General features: G+C 36.8%; 1 protein-coding gene across 1 annotated transcript in view; it reads right to left on the bottom strand.

Moving 5' to 3' along the window:
- SLC15A5 (solute carrier family 15 member 5) overlaps positions 1-22,951 on the bottom strand; it is a 130,936-nt gene that overhangs the window by 79,649 nt on the left and 28,336 nt on the right. The window contains exons 4-5 of the mRNA XM_007944451.1: positions 13,424-13,644; positions 6,836-7,022 (exon numbers count right to left, since the gene is read on the bottom strand). Coding sequence (XP_007942642.1) covers positions 6,836-7,022; positions 13,424-13,644 — 408 coding nt within the window. The remainder of the gene's footprint in view (positions 1-6,835; positions 7,023-13,423; positions 13,645-22,951) is intronic.

Below are 22,951 nucleotides of genomic sequence, written 5' to 3'. Positions count from 1 at the left end.
TTTACAAAAGCCTAAGGAAACCCCAAATGAAACAAGGAGAACACAGACAGTTCCCTGGAAGAACTCGGGAAAATCATGCAAGAAAAAAATAATAAGATTAATGCACAATCAGAACTCACACAAAAACAGGAGATAGAAATCCACAAGATGAATACCAAAATAACAAAATTACACAACACAGTAGAAGCACAAAAGAGTAGGTTAGAACTGGCTGAAGAACACATATCCCAACTAGAAGACAAATCCCTGGACACCAGCCTGTATGAAGAAAAATCAGAACAAAGATTTAAGAGAAATGAAGAGAACTTAAGAATTATATGGGATGACATGAAAAGAAACCATATAAGACTCATTGGAATTTCAGAATAAGAAGAGGTGAAAGAAACCACCGAGAAAATTGTGGAAGACCTGCTAACAGAAAACTTCCCCCATATAATGAAAGAAGAAAAGATATTTGTCCAAGAAGCTTATAGAACCCCACAAAATATAGATCCCAAGAGAAAAACACTGAGGCATATTATAATCAAACTCTCCAAAACCAAAGACAAAGAAAATATTTTAAGAGCTTCCTGGGACAAAAGAAATATTACTTATAAAAATCAAACAGTTAGACTGAGCTCTGACTACTTAGCAGAAACCATGCAGGCAAGAAGGCAATGGGACGGCATATATAAAACCCTGAAGGAAAAGAACTTCCAACCAAGAATCCTACATCCAGCCAAATGATCCTTCAAATATGAAGGTGAAATCAAACCATCTCAGACAAACAGAAATTAAGGGATTTTGTAAAAACCAGACCAATCCTACAAGAAATGCTTAAGAAAGTTCTTCCAATAGAGAACCCACAACAGAAATCAAAAAAATCAGGATACGTGGCATCAACATTAAAACCAAATCAGAAATAGAAACTCAAAATAAGATTATAAAATATTGTACTCTAAAAACAAAGGAAGTCAATCAGCACACAACAACAGCAACTAACCTATCAGAGGAAATAAAACTTCTAGGTACAAACTTCCAAATGGAGAGGCAAACAGGACAATGTCTTCACAGTATGCACTGTTCTAAAAATGTAGAGACAATAATATACTCCAAAGTAACCACAGAGAAAAGTAACAATCCCCATAAGCAAACCCAGAAGGAAGGAAAACATGGGTTTAATAAACACAAAACAAACAATAAAGAAGAAAAGGGAGAAAGCATTAGCCAACAAACTGAACTCAGCACAGAAAAGTATATGGACTAAGGAAACACTAACAACACGACAAAAAACACAATAGAATGAGAGCAATCAATTCATACCTATCACTAATTGCACCCAATGTGAATGGACTAAATGCACTTATCAAGAGAAAGTGAGTGGCAGACTGGATAAGAAAAGAAGACCCATCGATATGCTGCTCACAAGAGACCCACCTTAGACACAAAGATAAAAACAAATTAAGAGTTAAGGGATGGAAAAAAATATATACCAAATCAATGGAAACCAAAAAAGAGCAGGAGTGGAAATATTAATTTCTGACAAAATAGACATTAAGGTGAAAAACATCTATAAGAGATAAAGAAGGACATTATATGCTGCTGAAAGGGTCAATTGACAAAGAAGACATTACAATAATAAATATTTAAGCACCCAATGAAAGTGGTCCAAAATATGTGAAGCAAATATTAACTGAATTAAAAGGGATAATAGACAACTCTACAATAGTAGTAGGAGACTTTAACACACCACTTTCAAAGAGGGACAGGTCAACTAGGAAAAAACTCAACAAAGATACAGAAGAACTCAACAATACAATCAACCATCTCGACTCATAGACAAATACAGAGCATTTCATGCAACAAAAGCACTATTCACATTCTTCTTCAGTGCACATGGATCCTTTTCCAGAACAGACCATATGTTAGGACATAAAACAAGCCTCAATAAATTCAAAAGCATTGAGATACTACAAAGCATCTTCTTTGTAGTTCTTTTCCTTCAGTGTTTTATGACTACAATGCTATAAAATAAGAAAGTAATAATAGGAAGAGCAAGAAAAAAGCATCAAACATATGGAAGCTGAACAATTTACTGCTCAAAAAATACTGAGTAATAGAACAGATAAAAACTGAGATAAAAAATTTCCTAGAAACAAATGAGAATGGAGATACATCATACCAAAACCTATGGGACACAGTGAAAACAGTACTCAGAAGACAGTTTAAAACAATAAATGTATACATCAAAAAAGAAGAAAGAAACAAAATCAACACTCTAACTCATCAACTCCACCAACTAGAAATAGAACAACAAAAGAATCCTACAGTATCTAGAAGCAAGGAAATAATAAAGATCAGAGCAAAAATAAATGAAACAGGAAACAAACTAACAAAAGGAAAACATAGAGAAAATCAACAAAACAAAAAGCTGGTTCTTCGAAAAGATTAATAAAATTGATAAACCATTGACAGACCTAACAAAAGAAAAGAAAGAGAAGATCCAAATCACAAGATTTGTAAACGAAAATGGTGTTTTCACAACAGAACCAACTGAAATAAAAAAGATACTGACAGAATATTATGAAAAACAGATTTGAGAAACTAGAAGAGATGGACAAGTTTCTAGAATCACAAGACCTACTTAAACTATTCCACTCAGAGATAGAATACTTGAACAGACCTATAACAAAAGAAGAAATTGAGCAGGACATAAAACAAGCTTCCCACAAAGAAAAGCCCTGGCCCTGATGGCTTCTCTGGAGAATTCTATCAAATATTCAGAGTTGACACCTCTACAACTCAAGCTATTGCAGAGCATAGAAAATGATGGAATACTCCAAAATGCGTTTTATGAAGCAAGCATAATACTAATACCCAAACCAGGGAAAGACACCACTAGAAAGGAAAACTACCGACCAATATCCCTCATGAACATAGATGCAAAAATCTTTAACAAAATCCTAGCCAACAGAATCCAACAACATATCAAAAAATCAATACACCTGGACCAAGTAGGATTCATACCAGGTTTACAAGGGTGGTTCAACATCAGAAAAACAATAAACGTAATCCACCACATAAACAAAAGAAAAAAAAAAACCATATGATTATATCAATTGATGCAGAAAAGGCATTTGATAAAATCCAACATCCATTCCTGTTCAGAACTCTCAGCAAAATAGGGATAGAAGGGAAATTTCTCAACATAATAAAAAGTATATATGCAAAGTGAATGGCCAACATAATTATTTATGGTGAAAGACTCAAGGCATTACCCTTATGAATGGGAACCAGACAGGGATGTCCTCTATTACCACTTCTATTTAACATTGTATTGGAAGTTCTGGCCAGAGCAATAAGGCAAGAAAGAGAAATAAAAGGCATGCAAATTGGCAAAGAGGAAGTAAAACTATCTCTATTTTCAGATGATATGATCCTGTATGTAGAAAATGCATGAGACTCAATACAAAAACTACTGGAACTAATAAGGAGGTTCAGCAAAGTGGTAGGGAACAAGGTCAACATACAAAAATCAGTTGGATTCTTCTACACCAACAGAGTCCTCTGATAAAGAAATAAGGGAAACAACCCATTTACTATAGCTACTAAAAAGATGAAATATCTAGGAATAAACCTCACCAGAGACACAAAAGACCTCTACAAAGAAAACTGTGAAATACTGCCACAAGAGACAACAAGGGCACTACATACATGGAAGAACCTACCTTGTTCATGGATAGGTAGACTGAATATTGTGAAAATGTCAACATTACCTAAAGCAATCTATAATTTAATGCAATCCCAATCCAGATTTCCACAAAATTTTTTAAGGACATGGAAAAAATAATTACTAATTTCACATGGAAAGGAAAGAGACCTTGGATAAGCACAGCACTTCTCAAGAAGAAAAACAGAGCGGGAGGTCTCACACTTCCAGATCTTAAAAACTACTATACTGCCACAGTAGTCAAAACAGCATGGTATTGGTACACTGATAGACAGATAGACCAATGGAACAGAATCAAAAGTTCAGATATGGACCCATCCATCTATGGACAAGGGAGCTCTGATAGCATAGTGCCTAAGGCACTTGACTGCTAACCAGGAGGCTGGCGGTTCAAATCCACCAGCCACTCCTCGGAAGGAAGGTTGGGCAATCCTACTTCCGTAGTGATAACTGCCTCAGAAACCCAAGGAGGGGTCGCTATGAGTCGGGGCCGACTCGACGGCAAACAACAACAACAACAACATCTATGGACAACTGCTCTTTGACAAAGGTCCAAAATCCATTAAATGGGGAAAGAGACAGCCTCTTTAACAAATGGTGCTGGCAAAACTGGATATCCACCTGTAGAAAAATTAAACAAAACCATACCTCACCTCATACACAAAAACAAACTCAAGCTGGATCAAAGACTTAAATGTAAAACCCCAAACTATAAAACCAAAGATAAAATAGGGGCAAATCTGGAAGCCCTAATTTATGGCATAATAGACTATCAAGCATAACCTAGAATGTGCAGGAGGTAGAAGAGAACCTAGGTGACTGGGTCCTTTTAAAAATTCAATTCTTAAGCCATTGAAAGACGTCATAAAAAGGGTAAAAAGAGAACCTACAGATTGGGAGAAAATATTTATTTGCCTATGACATATGTGATAAAGGACTTATCTCCAAAATCTATAGAAAACTTCAACACCTCAACCAAAAAGACAAATAACCCAATTCACAAATGGGCGAAAGACTTGAACAGACACTTCAACAAAGAAAATATACAGGCAACCAACAAACACATGAGAAATTGCTCGCAATCATTAATCATTAGACAGATGTAAATCAAAACAACAATGAGATATCATCTCATCTCAGCAATAACAGCAAAGTTCAATAACAGCAAAGTTCAACAGGTCAGAAAATAATAAATGCTGGCAAGGTTGCAGAGAGAATAGAACTCTTGTACGCTGCTGGTGGGATTGTAAAATGGTACAGCCATTGTGGCAAACGGTATGGCATTTCCTTAAAAAACTGAAAATAGAAGTACCATTTGACCCAGCAATTCCATTACTAAAGAGGTGAGAGATAGCGCATGAACAGATATATGTATACCTATGTTCATCGCAGCACAATTCATTATAGCAAAGAGATGGAAACAACCTAAATGCCCATCAACAGATGAGTGGATAACCAGATTGTAGTATATGCACACAATGGAATACTATGGTACATTAAAGAACAATGAGGGATATGTGAATCATCTCACAACATGGATGAACCTGGAGGACATTATGCTGAGTGAAATAAGTCAATTGCAGAAAGACAAGTACTGTAGGAGTGCATTACTGTAAAAAGACAGAGAAGGGTTTGCTTGGGAAAGGGAACACACTTAGTAGGTTATCAGAATGGGGAGGAAGGGGAGGGATTAATTTCAGGCTAGTTGGGGCCTACATGACGATGTGCGTAAGGGGAGGGATTTATGGGAAGGATCTGTGACCACCATGATAACATTGGGAAATGGGAGGACACCGAATTGTGCACATAAGAGATAGACAACAAATGCTAATACCAACCAATGTGTCCACAATACTGCATTGCCATTAACACCAAATACTAGGCTACAGATAAACACATAAACACCTGAGATGATCAGACCGGGGTCAATGAACAGAAGTATACTCTAGACCAAGGATAGATTCAGCTGTGGCTAATCTTGTACAGACACAAAACACCTGTAGTCCTTATAGAAACAATAGAAGAAAGACACAGAGTAATCCCTCACAGATAACCAGACACTATGTGAGAGAGATTCAATAGAGCTACCATCTCAGGACCATAGTACTGGGGGACACCAGACTCAATTGGCACAACAAAATACATAAAAGCCTTGCTCCACATCCTGCATTGGTGAGTAGCAACTGAGGCCTTAAAAGCTTTCAAGTGGCCATCTAAGATGCAGCCAACTGTCCCCTAGCATTTGAAGCAAAGAAGAACGCAAAAAACAAAACAAAACAAAAAAAACCAAGGCCATTTAGAAGCAATCAGCCATAGGACACGATGGCCCTCGAGACCAGAAGAACTAGATGGTGCCCAGCTACCAATGCCAACCACTCAGGAAAGGATCAAATCTGGAGATCCTGGGCAGAATGGGAGGGAAAACATGGAACAAAATCCAAAAACTCAATAATGACTAGAATTACTGGTCAGATGAAATCTGGTGAGACCCCAATACTATGGCCCTGGAATACATTCTGCACGTGGAATAAAATGCACCTCCAGGGGCTGGCTCTCAGCCCAATAGTTAACAAGATGTACATGCAGACCACTCAACTCAGGATGATGCACCCACATACTGTATAGTAGTAATACATCCCTTAGAGCAATAGACCACGGGACACCAGAGGACCAAGTTGAGGAAATGCAGGACAAACTGGAGTGCATAAATATGAGGGGCACAGGGGGAGGGTTACAGGGTAGGGAGGGGAGGAGAATGGGTTAGGGTTGAACATGGTAAATGGGGAATGAAACTAAATGTACACATAATGTTGAATGTGAAACAAGCTCTTAAAATTTAAATAAATAAATATTCAGCATTGGCTTTGGAGTAAGGCCTGCTTTACCTGAAGATGAGTGTTAACATTTCACCTTCTCTATCAGATGTGTTTTCGGAGGAGGTGTAAAAGGATGGGAAGAATATAGGACACAGATGTCTGGGTAGAGGTTTGGGGAGCTGGAGATATCACTCACAAACTCACCTTCTTCCAAATTATCTGAACTCTTGACTACTCAGTATATTAGAACTTAGCAGAGTATTTTTAAAAAATTGTAAACAATTCACCTGGGATGCTAAACTGTACTTACTAATGCATGCCAACAGAAATGGTCCATCTCTCTTAGTGGGAAATAGGCAGGTGTTGAAATACTCCACAAAAGGCGCCAGGATTAACAATGGTAGGATGCTGATTACATTCATTACTGCAACTGGCAGAAGAAATCCATTCAAATTCAGGTTGGAATTCATGGTCTGCAGATAATACCCTGAAGGAATCTGTATTTGAGAGGAAAAGCAGCCATTCATTAAGACAGTGGTTTAACATTAGAGAAAGCCTCCTGTGACAGACACCTTGCCTGATGCTTGGATCTGTGACTGATGAGCTAGATGCTTCCTAGCTTTTCAAGTCCCACATCTGAGCTGATAAAATCTCTTTATCTGTAGCATTAAGAGTTCTGTTAGTCTGTTGGCAATACCATGGAGGGATTTTTTTTTTTTTTTTGGTCCTGTAGCCTATCTTCTAACTGTTCCTATAGAAAGTAAAGGTGGCCCAAATTTTATGTTTAGGATGACACTTAAGAAAGCAAGTAACTTAAGCTTCTTATATAAACAAACAGATTTTTTCATGAACAATACAGTCAAAACCAGTAGAAAGCATTAAGGATGTTTTGGGCTAAATGCACCAAAAAAAAAAAAAAAAGAAGAAGAAGAAGAAGAAAAGGTTTTTGGCTAGAACAGATCCTTCAAACAGTATCTACTTCAGTGGCAAAAAGATTAGAATCCCTTTTTTCCCTAAGAACATGGGTTCAGTGAGGAGAACACATTGCTTGTTGTAATGTGTCTTTGTGGCCTCCTTGAACTGTCCCATTTCTAATGTGAGTCAAGTAATATGGGGGAGAAAAATAATGAGAGAGAGAAAAAACATTCTTGGGTCTGTGATCTCCTTTTAAACTAATTCTGTGGTACTAATGGACCATTTTCAAGCTCTGGTGGCATAAAGCCTAAAACATTTGACTGCTAACCAGAAAGCTGGTGGTTCAAACCCACTAGCCACTCTTTGGAAGGAAGATTGAGCAATCTACTTCCATAGAGATGCCACCTCAGAAACCCAAGGAGGGGTCGTTATGAGTTGGGATTGACTTGATGGCAGTGAGTTTGATTTTTTTTTGGTTTAGTGGACGATTTTGAGAAAAATAGTTAAAAAATGGTTGCAGCAGTACATTGACAGGAAACTGCCAGAAATGAAGGCCAGATCAGAAGATGACATGGAACAAGGGATATTATTGTTGATGTCAGAAGCATTTTGGCTGAAAGCAGAGAATACCAAAAGATGTTTACCTGTATTTTATTGAGTATACAAATTATGTACGGCTCATAGCAAATTATGAATAACATTGTGAAGAATGGGAATTCCAGAGTTGTGCTCATGAGGTATAACTTGCATATAGACCAAGAGGCAGTGGATCAAACAAGGGGATTCTGCACGGTTTAAAATTAGGAAATGTGTGTATCAGGGTTGTATCCTTTCACCATATTTATTCAATCTGTATGCTGAGGAAAAGGTCCAAGAAGCTGGACTATATGAAGGAGAACATGGTATCAGGATCAGAAGAAGACTCATTAACAACCTGTGATATGCAGATGACACAACCTTGGTTGCTGAAAGTGAAGAGGACTTAAAGCACTTACTGATGAAAATCAAAAACTACAGCTTCAGTATGGATTATACCTCAACATAAAGAAAACAAAAATACTTACAACTGGACCAATTAGCAACATCATGATAAATGGAAAAAAAATTGAAGTTGTCAATTTCATTTTACTTGAATTTACAATCAAAATCCATGGAAGCAGCAGTCAAGAAATCAAATGACCTATCGCATTGGGCAAATCTGCTGCAAAAGACCTCTTCAAAGTGTTAAAAAGGTAAGATATCACTTTGAAGATTAAGGTGTGCCTGACCCAAGTAATGGAGTTTTCAATGCCTTTGTATACAGGTGAAATCTGAACAATGAATAAGGAAGACCAAAGGAGAACTGTTACATTTAAATTATGGTATTAGTGAAGAATATTGAATGTAACATGGGCTGCCAGGAGAATGAACAAATCTATTTTGGAAGAAGTACAGCCAGAATGCTCCTTAGCAGGGAGCATAGTGAGAGTTTGTTCCTCATACTTTGGTCATGTTACCTGGGGGGACGAGTCCCTAGAGAAGGACATCATGCTTGGTGAAGTGGAGAGTTAGTGAAAAAGAGGAAGACCTGCAAGGAGATGGATTCACTCAGTGGCTGCAACAATGGGTTCAACTATAGCAATGAATGTGAGGATGGCACAGGACTGGGCAGTGTTTCATTCTGTTGTACATGGGGTTGTTATGAGTAAAAACTGACTCGATGGCACCTAACAACACCACCCATCTGTCAGTCTGTTGTTCTGTGGTGCCTTGCATATTGCCATGATGTTGGAAGCTGTGCCACTGGCATTTCAAACACTAGCAGGGTCACCCATGATGGACATACTTCTATGGGGCTTCCAGAATAACACTGACCAGGAAGAAAGGACTTGTGATCTACTTTTGAAAATTAGTCAATGAGAACCTTATGGGTCACAACAGAATATTGTCTGATGTAATGCTGTAAGCTGAACCCCTAGGTTGGAAAGCACTCAAAATACAGTGACTGAAACAGAAGACATTAGCATACTAATGTCTTTGAAGATGGTTGCAAGACCAGGCAAAATTTTGTTCTGTTGTATAAGAAGTTGCCCATGAGTTAGAGCTGATTTGACGGCAACTGACAAAAGTAGACCACAAAGGGAGCTACATGAAAAGAGATTTATAGAACAAATAACTGATAAATATTTTTTTAAAAATTTCTTCCCCCAAGACCCTCAATGTATTGTTAGAGTTTCTTCACTTTTAGAAATAAATCCAACATTAACTGACACTCTGACTCTAACATGAAGCCTCTTTATATGTTCCAAGCTCTGGTAGCGTAGTGGCTAAGACACTTGCCTGCTAACCAGACGGCTGGCGGTTCAAACCCACCAGCCACTCCTCGGAAGGAAGGTTGGGCAATCCTACTTCCGTAGTGATACTGCCTCGGAAACCCAAGGAGGGGTCGCTATGAGTCGGGGCCGACTCGACGGCACATAACAACAACAACAACAAAGCCCCTTTTAGGTTATAATATAATCAGGACTAAGACACAGTGTCACAAGAAAGAGAGCATGCCCTCACTGCTTTAGTTCAGAAACTTTGTTATAGTCATCTCATCATCATCATTAGCATAGCAGCATGTAACATTTCCTTAATCCCAGTGGCACACAAAGTTACTAAGTGGAAAGGAGACAGTCAAACTTTGTCTTCTCCTTCATAAAAGGATTCTCCAAACTATTTTTCTTACAGTGTATGAACTCATTAGGATTCTTGCCTCACCACCATCCCAGGAGAGCATCCCTGCTCAAGCATCCAGATGATGACCTCTCATTTAAAACCTTCACTAACTCCTTCTACTATAACAAATTGTAATATGTGAGAGAATAAGGAGAATCAGAGTCATGGCAGCAGTTCAGCTGTTACCAAGCCCACCATTTGTAAAATGAGGCTAATGCTATGTTACCTGCTTAAAAGCAGAAATGGACCACTTTTTCACTGAGATTCTTTCTTCCTATAGAACCGGTCCTGGTAATAACTTATCTTCGAATCATTATTTTACCCTTACGATAGTAAACAATGATTGTTTTGGTTGGGTACAGATGGCAAGAATGAAGAGAACATTAGCTAATTCTGCCCTTGTTCAATAAAAATTAATAAGCACATATCTCGCAATCAGGAAAACGATTTTTTTTTTTTTTTTAAATGCTGGCAACAGAACTACTCTAAGGCTGAAAGCCTCTCAGCACTACTTGAAAGTTTCTGTTAACTGATTTCAAATGAGAATTATTGTTAATGGGAATAAAGTTATTATCGGTATGAATCACAGACACAGAAACCTGTTAACTTAATAATGTGGCAAATGTACTATTAATCTTTAGTGAAGCAATATTAATATATTGCCTAGTCTAAGAAAAGACTCCAATGTCTTGAAAGCTTGAAATCATTTCTGCTTCTGCCTCAAGTTCTGAAATCATCCCCTTTTAAAATTTTAAATAATTTTATTTCATACAAGCCTCTGAGTATTCAGAAATAATTGCTGTCAATAGAGATTCATTTTCACCTTTGAGCGGCCAGCAATGACAAATGGCAACATCATCAACCTTAATATCAACATATTTTAAATGTATGTCTTGGAACTGAAGGTCAATAATGGCTACTAAATTTAAAATATGGAATCCTATGATGTTTTATTCTTGGTAGTTTGATCGCCTTTGTACTGCTGATTACTTCATCTAGGGCAAAAATCTAATTCGAGCCTATCCCAATGGAAGTTTCCTCTGACTCCCTAGAGAGGTACAGTCTAGTTATTTTCTTTGAAGTTTCTAGCATAAAATTACTGTACATATATGATACGTGAACTTATATAGCCTCTATTAGGGATTTTTTTTTAACCCAGCCATGAAAGAAGCATTGCAGATAATAGCAAAGCAAAGGCATTCATACCAGGCTTGAGTTGATACCATATACTGGGAAGGTGATCACCATATACCAGCAGAGTAACCATTGGCAAGTTACTTATTGTCTCTGAGCCTCAGAGGTAAGATAATAATATCAGACTTTGTAGGCTTGTGGTGAGGACTAAATTAGATACTGTGAAGTCATCCTTTAGAGTTATGAGACATAATCGCCAAACTCTCACTGCCGTCAAGTCGTTTCCAACTCATAGTGACCCCGCCTCAGTTTTTGAGGCTGTACCTCTATAGAAGTAGATTGCCCAGTCTTCCTTTTAAGGAGTGGCTGGTGGGTTTGAACCACCAGCCTTCTTGTTAGCAGTCAAATGCCTTACGCACTTGGCTACCAGATGAGTTTTTATTCTCTGAAATAAACTGGGCATCTAGATTTGGTGAAACACCTAAAAAAGAATTATCAAAATTTATCTGAATTTATATCAAATAAACAATATATATACAACAGTTTGTGGAAAAGGCTCAAATTCAATCAAAGGAAGTCTCAGCTGTCACTACATTATGAAGATTAGGAATCAATAGTTGGTGCTCTTTGCACAGTGCGTTTGAGTCTAGGTATGGGCTACTTACGAATTTTGTTCTCATTAATTTCCCCATTCTAAGATGTTTTTATGACATTGAAGATCATATATATGGGTAATCTATCTGTTGTATTCTGTGTTTTTTTTGTGCCATCTATTATTGTGGAGTCAGGATGGAGGTGAATCTTCTAAATCAGACTAGCTTTCATGCAGTGGCTAGACCGGTGGTTGGCAACCTTCTGTAAAGTGCTAGATATTAAATATTTCAACATATGATCTCTGTTGTAACTATTCAATTCTGCTGTTGTTGCATGTAATCAGCTATAGATAAGACAGGCAAATGAGCGTGTCATTGTTCCAATAAAACTTTATTTATGGACACTGAGGTTTAAATTTCATATAATTTCATACAATATATTCTTCTGATTTTTTTTTCAACCACATAAAAATGTAAAACAGTCTTAGCTTACAGACCATCCACAAGCAGGCAGTGGGCTGGATTTGATCAAATGAGTAGTGGTGTAGAAAAGTGAGCACTGTACTGAGAATCAGAGGGTAGATGTCTACTCCCCAAAATATTCATTTAATTTTTCTGAGTCTCAGGTTCTTTTAAAAAAAGTGAGGTAGTTGTGTAAGTTAATCTTTAAGTTTCTTTTTAGCTCTGTTATCCTATGATTCATGAATATAACTTACTCATTTGGCCTTCTAAATTCTAAATTGGGATTTAGGAATGGAGAGTCTCAAATTTATTCAAAGACTTTTATAATCCTTTATTTTTCTTCATAAATAAGTTAGTCTTTGACCATAAGCACATTATTTTTCAACAATCATACATATTTCATATATACTTATAAGAAGTACTTTAGATGAGTGCTTTTCCTGTGCTTTCTCTACAGCATAGTTACTGATTCACTGAAGAACTAATAGAGTGGGTGGGAAGAGAATCACTTGCTCATTAGTAGTTCTACTTAAGAGTACAGTGGAGGTGGTACTCAAATCAGTCAATTTAGCTACTTGTTAGCACCACTTTTTAAAGGTTTAATGAAGGAGGAGGACAAACCTTTGGCTAAAGGGAGGTTTTGTAATTGCTTATAGATTTGATGTTTTTGTGCGCTACTCCTGAGCCTCATGACTATGCACTCTGAAGTATTGTCTGTCTTGTGCACCTACTGACAAACAATTTTAGTGCTATGGGAGATCAACAACACAGGCCCAGATTCTTCTCACATACACCTCTGCCTGACCTAGCTTCACTCTTGAGATTGGAGCCTACTTGCATGAGAAAAATACCTGGCAATATGCTCCCGTAAAATGTACAGCCTAGAAAACTCCATGGGGCAGCTTAATTTGTCACATGGGGTCACTATAAATTGAAAATCAACTCAGTTCCTAACAACAACAATGGCTATAACTATTTGTGCAATGATACCCAAGGATGTATGTGAAGGGTTTGTTGGACAATAACTGTTTACTTGTAATATTGACATGCAACCACCTTATTTTTGTTGGCATAATATTAATTGCTTTCCTTACCTGCATAATGCACATTCTGTATAGGAGCTGAAAAATGAAGAGAGGGAAAAGCGTGAGGAAAAATTTTGCACCTTCCACATGGAACTCACTGTAGCAGCCACCATTTTTTTCCTTGGCATGGTCTAACCAGCTTGTCACATCTCTGCCAAGATGGTAATATCGCAGGCAGCACATTTTCAGTGCATTAACAAACACTCCAAAAGTTGTCAGGAGGGAGCAACCTGCAAATAATTGGAGATATTATGTATTAGTAAAAGAATTGTTCTTCAATTTTCCAAGATGCCAAATCAGAGAGATGACAATTGTTATGATGAAGGACAGTAAAATGACTGAGAAGGTTTTAGTATCCAAGGGGTTGAATTCAAAGGAACATGCTTCTGACAAGTGTTCTGGCATCCTGGTGACCAGCTCAAAATGTTGTCTGACAGCTGACATAAAAATGAAAAAGGTAAGATCAATGGGAACATATTAAAATGGGAACAAAGGTGACAAAATAAAACACTAAAGTAAAGGATTTCAGAATCTCTCAGAAGTCTCGAACTTTAACTCATTAATGAATAAAACAGCCTGAACTTTCTTTTACATCCTTAACACAAAGAACTAGTACCATTTTTAAAAAAATATAAATCATTGTATAAATAATCTTCACTTTACTTGGCAGGTAGAGGGTGGTTTCTTATTTTGACATGAAGATGAAAGGAAATGTATTCTCTGCTTTGACTTTATCCTCAGATTTCAGACATAAGGTTAAACTTTGAACTCTTCAAGTGACTTTATACATGTTGATAGTGTCACTAAAAGTTCAGATTGGATTAGTTGGCTTTTGACTTTTTCAGTAGTTTCCTCTAGGTTTATATGGCTGTTGCTTTAATATCAGAAACATTTTATTGCTTCAGATGTTAGCAGTCACTTACTCCTAGTGATTTGCAACCTCATTATTGCTTCTTCTATGATCTTTCAGATTCTACCTTTTCTTTGACTCCATTAGGACTTCCTGATATAATGACACATAGAAGACCCCTGTTTAGTTAGCAGATCAGCTGTACCATCATGATTCTTACAATTTTTTATAGCACTCTGTTTGACCAGATAAATCCTTCCACAGATTGCATAGATACCAAACCATGGTTGAAGAATGAATAGTATAATAAATGCAAAAAGATTTGAGTGTCTCCAAAGAGAGCTGCTATAGAAACTCAAAGTGTAGTCTGATCATCATTTTGATAGTTTTTGAATTTTCCATTGTAAAATTGAGAATGAAATGCATTCTAACTAGACTCATTTAAATGCCATAGATTATTAGTTGTTGTATTTAAATAAAGACTATTTCTTAACATTTCTTTTTATGGTCATAGAGTAGTTATATTGATCTGATCTGATCTTTTCTTTAACATTGTAATAGACCTATTATGTCAGTCTTTGATTAATTGAGGAAGCTGGAAACCTGGTAATTGAATATGGAGCCTTTCACCTCTAAGTCACTGAATCAAATCCAGCCCAAATTGGTAGTGACCAAGAATGATTACATCAGTGTCTCTTTGGCGGCCTCTGTGAAGTGCGTTCAGGTCATGTGGAAGGATCTCGGGATAATTGCTGAAGGGAGATGGGCTCATATCTATAGTCACCATTGCCTCTCCTTAGGTAGACAGACATAGATGAAAAGCCCAGGGATTGGTAAGGCCAAGGGGACAGAAGCCCCTGTGAGTGACCAAGGCTGTGTCTCTTAAGAAACAAGTAATAGGGACATCTCTATTACTGTAGAAAGAACTGCTCTAGTATGAGACTTTCCTAGCTATTTCAATTAGTTTACTTAAGGTTTTAGTAAGATGAGATCTGAGAATGTGTTGATGAGCACGCTAGAGACTGAATTTAAGCAGGCCTGGACTATGAGGTTTAACTTCCTAACATTTTCTTATAATTTGGTCTCTGTGTTTCTTATCAATCTGCTCTCTGTTCAACCCTTGCAAAACAATGCTGTGTAGGATTATTATGAGATTTATGTTTTCAAATAGTACTTATTATTAACAGCTCTATTTGTATGATGAAGGGCTATTTTCAAAGGCATTTTTTTCCCAATTTCCTGAAAATTTTCAAGTATAGGTGCTTGTATTGAGTATAATATGTTTTCAATTTACTATTTCTTTTCTGCAAACTTGTTGTCATCAATATTTGTTTACCAGATAAATTTGGATCTTCTCTTAATGCATGATAAATTGATTCTTTCCATTTTAATAAATAATTAGATATCATTATTTCTAGAGAGAGGTAGCTTAGATTAGTACTTCTCAAAGGATGTTAATGGATCCACTTTTTAAAATTTCTCAACTCTCCCAATCAATACATTATGAAATATAATAGAAGTGAAATATCTGAAAAATATAAAATAAACAAATATAAAATATTAGATTCAATAGACATAAAATTACTATAAATGTACTATAAACATTTCTAAATGTTTTCTCTGTTTGTATTTATTCTGTTGCAGACCCATAGCAAACAGTTCATAGAACATCACTGTTCCCTGGACCAGGATTTGAGAAATACTAGTTTCAACTGAATACACATTTTGAAAAACAAATAAACAAATAAAATTGAATCTGGTACAATGATATGTAGCAATAAAAACAAAATAGATAAGAAGCAAGAAATGAATAAGTATGAATAAGTTTCAAAAATCTATACTCTCATAAATCTTTTTGGGTTCAGTCAGAGTTGGACTGGTACAGCAAGTGTACATAATTGATGGCAAACAAAGTGTATGTAACCATTCAGTCATTCAAATATCCAATTTATTTAGTACCTACTATGTGCCAGGATCTGTTCTAGGCCATGGGAATATAGCAGTGAATGAGAGCTACAAAGCCCTGAGTTTTCTTTCTGGTGGAGAGATATAATAAACAAGCAGGAAAATATTAGATGAGTTCTATGATGAAAACAAAATGGGCTGATATGATAGAAGCCTATCTGTGTATAGAGTGCAAAGAAACCCCCTAAGAGGATAACATTTAAACTGAGGCTTGAATGACTGAAAATGACCAAAGCTGTGTAGACAAACTCACTGCTATGAGTCACTCATAGTGACCCTATAGAATAGAGTAGAATTGCTTATAGGATTTCTAAGGTTGTAAATTTTTACAGAAGCAGACTGCCTCATCTTTCTCCCATGGAGTGACTGGTGGGTTCAAATGTATCTTTTGGGTAATAGCTGAATGCTATCAGATTTGTGCTATCAGAGCTCCCTTTGAATGACTAGAAAGAAGAAAAAGACCCAGAGAGCATATGCCAGGCACACCATAAGGTAGAAATGAGCTGGAAGAGGTTCAAGAATAGAAAAGCCAGTAAGGCAGTAGCTTGGTTAGTTGAAAAGAAGATTGGGAGGAGATGAAGTCTAAGAGAGGCACAGCACTAAACCTTATTGGCCAAGGTAAAGTGCTCAGAGTTTATTCTCAATATTATAGCAAACCAGCAAGGAGTTTTAAGCAGAGTAGAGATATAATATGTTGTATATTCTTAAAATATTACCCTGGAACCCTGGTTGCTGTGTAAATAATGAATTTTAGGGAATCAAAGAGGAAGCTGAGAGAGAGGCAAGAGATAATGTTGAGTTCATTATACAAGATAATGTTGAGTTCATTATACTAGTGGTAGCAATGGAGAGATACGAACAGAACATGTGAGGTTTTTTTCTTTTAAAAAAAAAATCAAAATGTTTTTAATTCCAAAGCATAATGTCATCTGTACTACATATATATATAGAGAGAGACAGAGTAGAGCTTTCAAGACCTTCCTTGCTGATGTGACAAGACTCAAAATGAGAACAAACAGCTGTAAACATACATTAATAATTGGAACATGGAATGTATGAGGTATGAATCTAGGAAAATTGGAAGTTGTCAAAAATGAAATGGAATGCATAAACATTGATATGCTAGGCATTAGTGAGCTGGTTTTGGTCATTTTAAATGAGCCAGCCATATGCTCTACTATGCTGGAAATGACAAATTGAAGAAGAATGGCGTGGCATTCATTGTCACAAAAAATGTGTCAAAATTTATCCTGAAGTACAGTGCTGTCAGTTGTAGGATAAAATTCATATGACTACAAGGAAGGCCAGTTAATACTATTATTATTCAAATTTACATACCAACCACCAAAGTAAAAGATGAGGAAATTGAAGATTTTTACTAGCTTCTGCCATCTGAAATTGACCAAACATGCAATCAAGGTGTGCTGATTATCACTGGTGATTGGAATGCAAAAGCTGGAAACAAAGAAGAATCATTGGTAGTTGGAAAATTTGGCTTTGGAGATGGAAATAACACTGGACATCACATGATAGAATTTTGCAGGACCAACAACACATTCATTGTAAATACCTTTTTTCAATAACCCAAACAGCAGCTATATATGTGGACTTTGCCAGATGGAGTACACAGGAATCAGACTGACTACATCTATGGCAAGAGGTGATGTAGAAGCTCAATATCTTCAGCCAAAACAAGGCCAGGAGCTGATTATGGAGCAGACCATCAATTGCTCATTCATATGCAAAGTTCAAGTTGAAGCTGAAAACAATTAAAAAAATCCACAAGAGAGTGCATGTGCACTACTGTATGGAAAATGAATTTGCTTTGTGAACTTTCACCCAAATCACAATAAAAATTAAAAAAAAAATGAGTCCATTAGAGCCAAAATATGACCTTGAATATATCCCTCCTGAATTTAGAGACCATCTAAAGAATAGATTTGATGCACTGAACACTAATGACCAAAAACCAGAGGAATTGTGGGATGACATCAAGAACATCATCCATTAAGAAAGCAAAAGTCATTGAAAAGACAGGAAAGGAAAAAAAGACCAAAGTGGATATCAGAAGAGATTCTGAAACTTGCCTTTGAATGGAGAGTAGCCAAAGCAAATGGGAGAAATGACAAGATAAAAGAACTGAACAGAAGATTTCAAAGAGCAACTCGAGAAGACAGGGTCAATTATTATAATGAAATGTGCAAAGACCTGGAGTTAGAAATCCAAAAGGGAAGAACACGCTCAGCATTTCTCAAGCTGAAAGAACTGAAGAGTAAATTTAAGCTTCGAGTTGCAATGGAAGGAATACACAAAGTCACTGTACCAAAAAGAATTAGTTACTGTTCATCCATGTCAGGAGGTGGTATATGATTGAGAACCACTGGTATTGAAGGAAGAAGTCAAAGCTGCACTGAAGGAATTGGTGAAAAACAAGGCTCTAGGAACTGATGGAATACCCATTGAGATGTTTCATCAAACGGATGCCATGCTGGAGGCACTTACTTGTCTGTGCCAAAAAATTTGGAAGACTGGTACCTGACCAACTGACTGGAAGAAAGCCATATTTGTGCCCATTCCAAAGAAAGGTGATCCCACAGCATGTGGAAATTATCAAACAGTATCATTAATATCGCATGCAAGTAAAATCTTACTGAAACAATTCAAAAATGGTTGCAACAGTATATTGACAGAGAACTTCCAGAGGTGTCAGCAGAATTCAGAAGAGGACATGGAGTGAGAGATATCATTGCTGATATCAGATGGATCTTGGCTGTAAGCAAAGAATACCAGAAAAATGTTTACCTGTGTTTTATTGACCATGCAAAAGCATTAAATTGTGTGGAAATTATGGGTAACATTGAGAAGAATGAGAATTCCAGAACACTTAATTGTACTCATGGGGAACTTGTGCATAGATCAGGAGGCTGTCATTCAGACAGATCAAAGGGACACTGCATGGTGTAAAATCAAGAAGGGAGTGTGTCAGGGTTGTATCCTTTCACCATACTTATTCAAACTGTGTGCTAAACAAATAATCCGAGAAAATAGACTATATGAAGAGGAACGTGGCATCACGATTGGAGGAAGACTCATTAACAACTTGTGATATGGAGAAAACACAACTTTGCTTGCTGAAAGTGAGGATGACTTGAAGCACTTACTGATGAAGATTGAAGACTACAGCCTACAGTATGGATTACACCTCAATACAAAGAAAACAAAAATCTTCACAATGGGACCAATAAGCAGCATCATTATAAACGGAGAAAAAATTGAAGTTGTCAAAAACTTCCTATTACTTGGTTCTACAATCAACACCAATGGAAGCAGCAATCAAGATATCAGATGACATACCACATTGGGCAAATCTGCTGTGAAAGGCCTCTTTCAAGTGCTGAAGAGCAAAGATATCTCCTTGAAGAATAAGTAAGATGTGCCTGACACAGGCCAAAGTGTTTTCAATAGCTTCATATGCATGTAAGAGCTGGACAATGAACAAGGAAGAATGAAGAAGAGTTGATGCTTTTGAGTTGTGGTGTTGGTGAAGAATGCTGAAAGTACCATGGACTGCTAAAAGAATTAACAAATCTGTCCTGGAAGAAGTGCATCTGGAATGCTCTTTGGAAGCCTGAATGGCCAGACTTTGTCTCACCTACTTTGGTCGAGTTGTAAGAAGGGATCACTCTCTGGAAAAGGATATCATGCTTGGTAAAGTGGAGGGTCAGCAAAAAAGGGAAAGGCCTGCAACAAGATGGATTGACACGATGGCTGCAACAATGGGCTCAGGTATAGCAAAGATCATGGGGCTGGCACAAAACCGGGCAGTGTTTTGTTCAGCTGTACATAGAGTCACCATGAGTTGGAGATGACTTGATGGCACCTAAAGACAACATATTTTTCTTCTTTGTGGAAAAACAAAACATTTGCCATTTCAACATCTTTTACAATTATAATCCAGTGGCATTAAGTACTTTCATCATGTTGTACAATCATTGCCACTACCCATTTCCAAATTTTTCCATCACTCTTAAGAGATACCCAGTACCCTCCAAGCAATGATTCTTTCTTCCCCCCTTGCTCTTAACTCTGGTTACCACTAATAAACCTTGTTCTCTCTGTATTTGTCTATCTATTCTAGATATTTCATATATCTGGGATCATATAATATCTGTCCTTTTATGATTGACTTACTTCAGAAGAATTGATAGTGTTTTCTGGTGTGGATAGGGGATTCAAGAAATGAGAAGACTTGAGACTGACTACTGTTTTTTTTTTCTTAACTAAGTGTTGGTGGTGTACTGAAGTGGAAAAGACAAAAAGATAGGCTATTTGCATTTGAGAGAACCAGGAATTGAGTTTTGGCCAGGTTAAATTTGAGATAAGTATTCAGTAACCAAGTCAAAATGTCAAATAGGAAGTATGATATTTGAGTATCAAGGTCAGGAGAGAGGTCCACGTAAAATTTTCGATGTATTTGCTGTTGAGTCTGTTCAGATCATGGTGACTTCATTTGTCTTAGTGTTGAACTGTGTTCTGTATGGTTTTCCTGGCTATGAACTTGCAGAAGAAGGTCTTTTTTCCAAGACACCTCTGAGTGGGTTCAAACCACCAGCCTTTGGTTACTTGCTGAACATTAAAAGTCATGGGACTAAGAGGGATTATGTAAAGAGAGAATGTGAATAGAGAGACAGCAAACCTGAAATAAATTTTAGGGCTTCACATTAGCTGGGAGACCATCAGAGGAGAAAAATTAGCCAAGGAGACTGAGAAGTTGCAGATAATTTGCTACATGTTGCTGTTGTTGCTATTTGGGTTTCCAAGGAAGTATCACTACTAAGTAGATTGCCCAACCTTCCTTCCGAGGAGTGGCTGGTGGGTTGGAACCGCTGGTCTTCTGGTTAGCAGTCAAGTGCCTTAGGCACTATGCTATCAGAGCTCCCAATTAGACTGTAAGGACTGTAAGTAAGAGAAAAGAAAAGCAGGGAAATAGTAAAGCTAAAATGATCAGATGAACAGAGAGTGAGCCGATAAGCCAGTTAGAGAGGGCAAGGAAAGGAACTTCACAGTAATCTGTTCACACAAGGGAAGGACAGTTGTCCTGTGAAATCATAGGGCTACTACTGAATATTAGGAGAGATATACTATTGAAAATATCTACATCTAAATATCAAATCATCTTGGATTACATCTATTATATTTAATAGAAGACTCATGCCTTCTATACATATAATTTTGGTTGCCATGTAGACCCAGTCCAAAAAAAAAAAAAGTCCACTGTCATTATATTTTTCAGATTGCTTTTCTGCACCAGGAGCAGAAATGGGAGGTTGAAAAAAAATCAGAAATGAAAAGTTCAACTGAGACTGCAAGCTCTGGCCCAAATGTGCATGGAAAACACATCAGGCGTGCACATTTTAAAATAAAACAGATGAGCTATTTTAAATGTTTTATTGCAAACTTAAAGATTGTAGCTATTATGATTAAAAAACAAAAAAAACTTTTAGAAAGCAATTTTTCTATTCTTTGTACGTTTAAGTCCTTGGCTCTGATGTTCTGCTCCTCTGACCTTGATCTAATCATGAATATCTATGCTACTTAATTATAATAAAAAAGCCTACATTGCACTCTAGATGGTAGATGCACATTTTTTCTTCTTTGGTCACCTGCCAGTTCTCAAAATTATAGCAGTGGGAAGAAATGCAAATGAAGGCCGTGCTTGACAGCTAAACATAATGGAATGCATGGTCCACATTTGAAAAGTTACCTTAAAATAAAAGGTAGCACATAAAAAAATCATTTCTTTAAGGTCACCTATGGCTTTGAATTACAGCTTTGAGGAATTTCCAATTTAGTCATCAGAGAGGAGGAAACCAAAATAAGGATTATGTACTTTGCTAGAGGAAAGACAAGAGTTTTACTTCATCATAGGTGGGTAATCATATAGCTTGGAAGTAATTTAAGAAAAAATAATAAAATCCTTAAAAAACAAAATACTCATTTTATAAAGCATTATGTAAAGTAAACCACTGGCGAATATTTTCTATGTTAATTGTTTTATTTAGGGAGCTCTGGGTGGTGTAATGCCTAAGGCATTTGACTGCTAACCAGAAGGCTGGTGGTTCAAACTCACCAGCCACTCCTCAGAAGGCAGGTTGGACAATCTACTTCCATAGAGATACCACCTCGGAAACCCAAGGAGGGGTCACTATGAGTTGGACCTGACTTGAGGGCAGTAAGTTTGGTTTTTTTGATAACTGTTTTATTTATAGCTGAGAAAGTTTTTTCTTGTTACTATCCAAAGAAAGAGTAACTTTTCATATGTTTAAATATATAATATATGGACTGAACTAATACCTAAGCTGAAAACCAAACTCACTACCATGGACTCAATTCTGACTCAGAGACCCTATAAGAAAAGAGTAGAACTGCTGGTTTTCAAGGCTGTGAATCTTTACAGAAGCAGACAGGTGGGTTTGAACCACCAATCTTTTGCTTAGTAGCCAAATGTTTTGACCACTGTACCAATGGCCTATAATAGCCTTGCAATAAATAAAGTTGATTATACAGGTCTGTATAACTTGAAAAATAATTGTATTTATTTATTTAGATAACTATATTTTCAAATAAGATATTGGAATGCAAATGAAAGGATGCTGAATATTTATAAAATTTGAGTCTATAAATAATATATATGCTCACAATATTTACAAAAAAAAAAAAAA

Source organism: Orycteropus afer, unplaced genomic scaffold (assembly GCF_000298275.1).
Source record: "Orycteropus afer afer isolate SDZICR_OR568_19922 unplaced genomic scaffold, OryAfe1.0 scaffold00126, whole genome shotgun sequence".
NCBI lineage: Eukaryota > Metazoa > Chordata > Mammalia > Tubulidentata > Orycteropodidae > Orycteropus > Orycteropus afer.
Note: the sequence above shows the minus strand (reverse complement) of the source record. Positions and strands in the feature narration are given on the sequence as shown.